This window comes from Daucus carota, chromosome 3 (genome assembly GCF_001625215.2).
Source record: "Daucus carota subsp. sativus chromosome 3, DH1 v3.0, whole genome shotgun sequence".
NCBI lineage: Eukaryota > Viridiplantae > Streptophyta > Magnoliopsida > Apiales > Apiaceae > Daucus > Daucus carota.
Window position 1 is genome coordinate 37631499 of NC_030383.2, and position 7296 is coordinate 37638794.

A 7296-nucleotide genomic window follows, 5' to 3' on the forward strand; every position below is an offset into this window, starting at 1 on the left:
CATGAATTATAATCTAATTTTACAATTTTATATACTCCCTCAGTCCCGTGGGATTGTTAACGTACACTGTTTGCACGCATTTTGAGGCTCTTATAAAATATAGCAATATAATATTTTTTAAATTTATTTTTTTTCTGAATAAAAGGTTAGACATCAAACTTTTATTCAGAATTTTTTTTATAAAAAAAAACATCATGGAACTATATTTTATTGAGGCCTTAAAAAGCGTGCCAAAAAGTGATGTTAACAATCCAATGGGACGGAGGGAGTATTAGTATTGGTATTACATCAAGATTTTTATAATATAAAATTTAATTTATCTTACAAATATTAAATTTGAAATATTAATATACTTTTTATAAACAGTTACAAAATTATTTTATTCTACAAATATTAATATTAAATAATTAATATAATTTTTATAAGTCGCCGCAACGCGCAGCTTCAACTAGTAGTTTCTTAGAAAGTAAAGACTTATAATACCAGACAAAGGTAAGAATCAATTTCCAATGCCATCAGTATTTAGCGGCCATGCAGTTTCGTGCCAAGGGATGCGTAAACCCAAAGACAATGCTTCCTTGGATACAAATCCAGCGACTTTTCGCCTAGGTAATATCACTATTTTGGCTGAGACTTGGACTAACAATCCGCAAACTGCGCGTGCCACAGATATATAAAAATTAAAAGGAGTCCCTCGGATATTTGACACAAAATCAAACCTCAATTGTTGAAAACAAAAAAAAAATATTCGTGACATGAGATAGCTATATAGTTAAAAATTTGCTGAACGATAAATTTTGTGCTCCAGTGGTATCAACTAAAATGTTTAGCTATGTTTAAAATAATGTTATTCTGTTATTTCAAATTCTAACAATTATATTTTTCATATAATAGTTATTTATTGTGAATAAATTTCATAAATAACTTCCTTATAAATTCAGTCAATTAAACATTTTATATCAATATATATTTTTTTATTCTAATTAATTAAAATAATTACAATATTTAAGAATATATTATTTTACTATTTTCATATTTTAACGGCTAAATTTTCATATTGTAGTTATGTATTGTAAATAAAACTTATAAATAATTTATTTTCTGAATTTAATCAAATGAAGGTTTTATACAAGAACATATGTTATTTAAATAAATAAATAATTTTATTTTATAATGCAAATGATATAGTTTTTAAAAATAAATTTCATTCCCAAATTTTATTTAACTGTTGTAAAAATAAGATAATTTTTAAAACTAAAAACACTATTATATAAATCTAAATTTTAAGTATCAGAAAGTGTATAAACATGTAAATTGTACGCTAACTGAGAATTAAACACGATTGATATAACACATAAACTCAAATACTTTCACATATCTAAAATATTTTTCTGTAATGGACAATACTACACGATTCATTCTTGATATAATGGGTGCATAAGAATGAGTGCGGCTTACCTTCATAATCAGCGTGAAAGAGCAAATTCTATCTCGTATCATGGTGGTTCCATGATGAATCACCGCGTAATTGATCGCAATAGAGAAGGTGGTCATGCGAGACGGTATTGTGATTATTTTTCCAATACACCTACATATACAAATACACAATTTCATCGAAGATTTCGGATGCGTAGATCATTGTTTATGCGAATTGAAGAAGCAGTTACAGCTCATGACAATTGTTGTGAGAGAAATTGATACAACACCCCCAGAATAATGTGCCATAATCTTAGGGATAATTGTTATAAATAACTGAACGGCAGGCTGCGTAGGGGCTGCAACTGCCGGGAAATGTGGTGAAATGAATGTGTTTAGGGGTTAAGCTCACAAAAGGACGAACAAAGAGGCCGGAATATTGGAATTCCGTCCTACTAGTGCTCGGAAGTAATGTCACAAAGGGTACACATTCCTCTCTTTTAAGTATAGAGCTTGTGAATCTAAATCCTTTTGCAAGGTGTCTACATACCCTATTTATAGGGATCAAGCCATGTAGTTCTTGATAAGTGTTGCCAAAAGATAATCTCTTATCTCCTCTAATTTGGGATAAATCAGCCTTCCCTTTATAGTTATCCGAGGAATCCTACCCTAAGTAAACCACTTGAGTCCTTCATAATCTTTGTATATCCGAATATATGCATGATATATGCATAATTGTAGTAATTATCCTTGAAATAGAGGCATTTATCTTTTAATCAGTGGATAAAGGATGGTTAGGACACTCTTAAACCATCTCTAACTCATCCTCCTAGAAATAAGGAAGAAGAGTCCTAGCATGACTCTGCTAGGCTTCCGTCTAGGCAGGTGCAGCCCTACCAGCTACATCCCCTAACCGCAACCCTACAATTACAACCCAGGGTGCACCCAATGATAACCCCCAACAAGGGTAGCCCTTGAAAACTGTCCAGATGAAGCCCCCATTCCGATGGCAACGTTCCTGATACCTTAAATAAAAGCCTACAAGCCCTTTTTGTGCGATCCTAGGGGTTCACCCAGCCGCGGGGAAGCCCAATATCCTTTACCACTCGGGTTATGGTGGTTTCTCCTGAAGAAAATGTGCAGACTGTGGTGGCTTAGTCCTCTGACTTCCCTCACCGCCATCTCTGTTACCCACCCAAAGATTCCTTTCCTTCCAAAATTTCTTATTAACAGAAGATTCTTAACTTTTTGATTCCACAACTTTTTCCCTTGGCTTCGTTCAAACTACGGAGCCTTACGCTTATCATCATTTCTTTCGCAGTTATAGAGTTCGCTCCCTTTCTCCATAATAGCAGCTTTCTGGACCAGAGTCGCGTAGTTAGTAAGTTCAAAGACAACTACCCTGTTCTGAATCCAAGGCTTCAGTCCTTGTTGGAAACGAAGAGCCCTCTTCTCATCTGTATCGACTTGATGTGGCTCGAACCTTGAAAGTTCTGAAAAATTTGGTCTCATATTCAGCCACTGATAGATTCCCTTGCTTAAGCTCTAGAAACTGGAGCTCCATTTGGTTTTCGAGATATTTAGGATAATACTTATCTAGGAATAGTTGAGTAAACCTATCCCAAGTTATAATACCAGTACCTTCTAATCCCCTTCTTGCTTCCCACCAAATGTTAGCTTCCCCTTTAAGCATATAAGTCGCAAACAGAGTTTTCTTTTCATTTTCCACACCCACTATTTCAATATCTTTCTCAAATCCGGGAGGTTGACATTGTGGTGATTCTTGGGTTTGTTCTAGATGGGTTTCTTTCAATGGGCTTTCATTTAGCTGATAATCCATCTTGTTTCTAAAAAATATTAGTTCCAATATATTAGCAGTATGATTCACAATTTATCTTGGTTAGAGCAGGGCTATATCACAGGTTTAGTAATAACAATTAATATATTTATCACAAGGTAAATTCAATAGTAGTATACAATCGAATGTTGAAGATTCGACAAATGTTTTTGTTTCTAAAACAAGGTTTTAGGGTGAATTAATAAAGACTTACTAGTTAAAAAGAAGAGTTTGCAAATTTCAAGTTTCCGGGTTAAGTTTAAAATAGAAGAGTAGTTCAAGTTTTTTTTTTAAAGAAAATGCTCAACAGTTTACAAATCTTGGAAAAAAAGTTATCAATCGAGGATACATGTGAACAATATAAATATGAGCAATGGTTTAAGAGGTACAACAATAAACATGGTAATAGTGCAATAAATTAACCATCCATCATCAATACTCGTGATCATCATAAGATACAAGGTTTAGGTACAAAAGAAGTCTCAACCATCTGCATCCACTATGATCATACTGATCCATCATCATCATCATATCTAAACATAATCTATCCATCTATACATCATAACGACATATCATGAAATTATACAAAAGAGCCTAAGTACATCACTAGATGCCAGGGAGAATCAGCTGATCGACACCATCAAGTCTGCATCAAAAAGTAAGGACATGCACGACTCTCTAGCTCGATATTATACAATGTCAGTCGTCAAAATATATGCCATAGTCAATAATAATACCCGGGATACACTTATACCAATAGTGTTAACCCGCAAAAGAAACAGTCTGTACCGTGAAGAAGTGGAAGATTAGGGTCCAAAGAACTCAGAAAGTCTATGATGAAACTCCCCCTAGGCACCCGCAACAAAATCAGCAACACGAGTGGCATTAATGTGCCAAGAACTGGTAGAGGGAAGGCGCTGGATATGTGCGGTCAACCCTCCAAACACCGAGACAGCTATCTGGTGGACTATCTCCACACTGAAATCTCGCGCTCCAGATCATGAACCCTCTGAAACTGCACTAGGACCAGATGGTCCTCTAGTCTGCAACAAAGTCTGATAAGCAGCAGATAACTCCATATACCTCTTGGTCATAGTATGTAGCTACCGAAATACGGCCAACTGAGAAGAAAGTGATGCAGAACTCCCATCATGCGGAGTCACAGAGGATGCCGGGACTGATACCGGTGTATATCCAAGAACTGATGCTGGTAGTGTCATCTCTGAATAAGTCATGGTAGGGACTGAAGTAGCAATCTGTGTAGTAGGTGGTGGAATGTCCCAAGCAGTACACATAGAGTCTGACATAATAGTCTGTATAGGAACCGGGGCTGGTGCCGTGATGATATCTAAGATAGGAACATAGACTACCGAAGTAGCAATCCCCGAGTCTGATATCTGAACCCTCGAATCAGTAAAAGTATACACTGGCTGAAAATCACCAGCACTGAGAGCGGGAACCTCACCCACTGAGGTCATGAACTGAGATGTAGGGAAATCGAATCGGTATCGATCAGTAACAGGTGTCATCGGTGGGAAAGAGAAAGTGGACATCTCAGATGATGTCGTATGAAAATCTCGAAGTAGATCTGACAAGAATGGATCCCCTCCACTATCCGAAGCATGAGTCCCCGTGTGGGAGTGAGTAAAGCAGCAGTGGTAAACGTAGAGACAGAAATCATGTCTAACAGAGATCTGAAAGGGGAATTAGACCCCTCCCCCTCGACAATAGCAACAGAAACATGAGTACCAGGGGTGTAGGCTCTACCTCCTCGCTAACCAGATCTATGATCACCGGTGGTGGGGGGTCTAAGATCTGAAGGGATGTGTCGACAGAATCACTCTCTATCCCCATAAACTCCTCAGAAGGGTCACTCTCAGTACCAGAGTCCGAGTAACCATGCAGGTAAGGTGTAGCTGGTCTCCCAGCAGCAGTACTGGATCCTACCATCTACAGTATAAACAAAGAAATATCATTACAAAGCACTCTTCTTTTACTAGATACGTATAAATATAATCATATTTCCATAACTAGAAGTTTATCTACCGTCCAAAATTTAAGGTATAAATTCTTTTACCCTCTCGTAAGTGTAAATATATATACCTACATCTCTATTACGCTTCCTCACGTTATATTCCTAGGGTTCCCGTTTCCTAAGAATATAACCTCGGCTCTGATGCCAAAAACTGTAACGCCCCCAAACTCGTATTCCACAGATTTAGGTCGTCACTAGAACGTCAGCAAACCTGCATATATTACATAACTTGCCCCACAAGTTCCAGGGTCTAACGTCCACTTACAAACAGTCTAGAATACGATTACAATACGGGTCAAATTACATTTAAAAGTAATACAATGCTCTCACTAATTATGCTTAGAGGATTCTAATACTAACAATAATAGGAATTTAATCGGTTAGCCTCTTTTGGCTTCGTCTTGTCGCATGACATGGTTTTTCTGATTCAGTGAATCTCTGTTTCCGTTCTGTTCTTTGTCTAGCGTTCACGTTCTGTTTCTTTAAGTCTTCTTCAATATTGACTCTGATGGCGGGGGAGGGATCTTATGAGCAGGAGATGGAGGATAGATTTGCTAGAATAACGTTTGAAGAGGAGGAAGAGAGGGGACTATCATATGAAGGAGTCACAGAGGAGCTTTCTGAAATCGACGTAAGATGGTGCTTAGTGGGGCGATTCCTAACGGAGTCATCGATAGATTTTCAAGCCATGCAGAATAAAATGGCATCTCTTTGGAAGCCTGGCAGGGGAGTATATGTTAAGGAGTTGGAGCCCAACCGATACATCTTTCAGTTCTACCATGAAGTGGATATCAAGAGGGTTATAGATGGGAGTCCATGGACTTTTGGTCGTTATCAATTGGTGATTCAGAGATTGAAAGAAGGCGATGATCCACGAGTCGTACCCCTGAATAGGTTGGATATATGGGTCCAGTTACATGGAATGAGTCATGGATTTATGTCACAACGTGTTGTTAAGGATATCGGAAATTATATTGGAACCTTTGTGGAGTCAGACGGGAATAATTTTGTAGGTGTTTGGCGAGACTTCTTACGTGTTCGTGTCTCTTTAAACTTAGACTTGCCACTAAAAAGGAGAATGAAGCTTAAGCGTAGTGCAGAGCAATGGTGCTGGGTAGAATTCAAATATGAAGGAGTTCCAACCTTTTGCTTTGTGTGTGGTTTAGTGGGTCATAGTGAAAAATTCTGTGAGAAGATTTTTGACACGCCCCTGGAGATGATAGAAAAACCGTATGGAGCCTGGATGCGTGCAGAACCGAGAAGAAGGAGTCATACAATTGGCTCGAAATGGTTAAGACAGGGTGGACAACCTCCGGTGACAAACCAAGGGACAAATCCGGCGAGGAAGGGAGGAGACGGTGTAGCACAGACAGCTGGGAAAGTCAGTACAGAGATTACGCAAAATCCCGGGATTGTAGGGATAGAGCGAGAGTTTGTTGGAACAGCAAAACAGATTGGCTTAATTGGCGGAAAAGGCGAAATTGGAGGCAATTTAAACGAGGTTGGCGCCCTTATCACAAATTCGAATTTTGCAAAAGATAGAGAGATTATCACGGCCTCAGAAAATAGTGGGCTAATATTGTCGGACCCAAAAAGGAGAAGGGTAGATGAGCCCAGTACAAACAGCCCAAACAAAGAAACAGAGATAGTAGATGTACCAATGACAGAGGAGTATAGTACTGAAGTAAAGAACCAAAAAAACTTGCTACCGGCGGGCTCTGCAGGGCAGACCCGCCTAGAATTATGAGCACTCTAAGTTGGAACTGCCAGGGGTTAGGGCTCCCCTGGAAAGTTCAGTTCCTAGCTGACATAGTCCGTCGAGAAAAACCCACTTTTTTATTTCTCTGTGAAACTCTAGCGAAGAAAGGAAGGATGGAATGGATTAGTAGAAGTCTGAATTTTGAGGGTCTTTTCGTGGTAGAACCTCAAGGAAGAAGTGGAGGAATTGCTCTAATGTGGAGAGAAACGGATCAAGCAGAGGTTCGTAGCTATTCACAGAACCATATTG

General features: G+C 38.3%; 1 protein-coding gene across 1 annotated transcript; it reads left to right on the forward strand.

The window, feature by feature from the left end:
• The first annotated feature begins 5796 nt into the window (after positions 1-5796).
• LOC108212420 (uncharacterized) lies at positions 5797-7035 on the forward strand. Its single transcript, XM_017384146.1, has one exon. The coding sequence runs from the start codon at positions 5797-5799 to the stop codon at positions 7033-7035; it is 1239 nt and encodes a 412-aa protein (XP_017239635.1).
• The last annotated feature ends 261 nt before the right edge of the window (positions 7036-7296 follow it).

Bases quoted from the DNA above. Each gene is read 5' to 3' on its own strand.
- LOC108212420 (XM_017384146.1), top strand. From the start codon at position 5,797: ATGGCGGGGGAGGGATCTTATGAGCAGGAGATGGAGGATAGATTTGCT.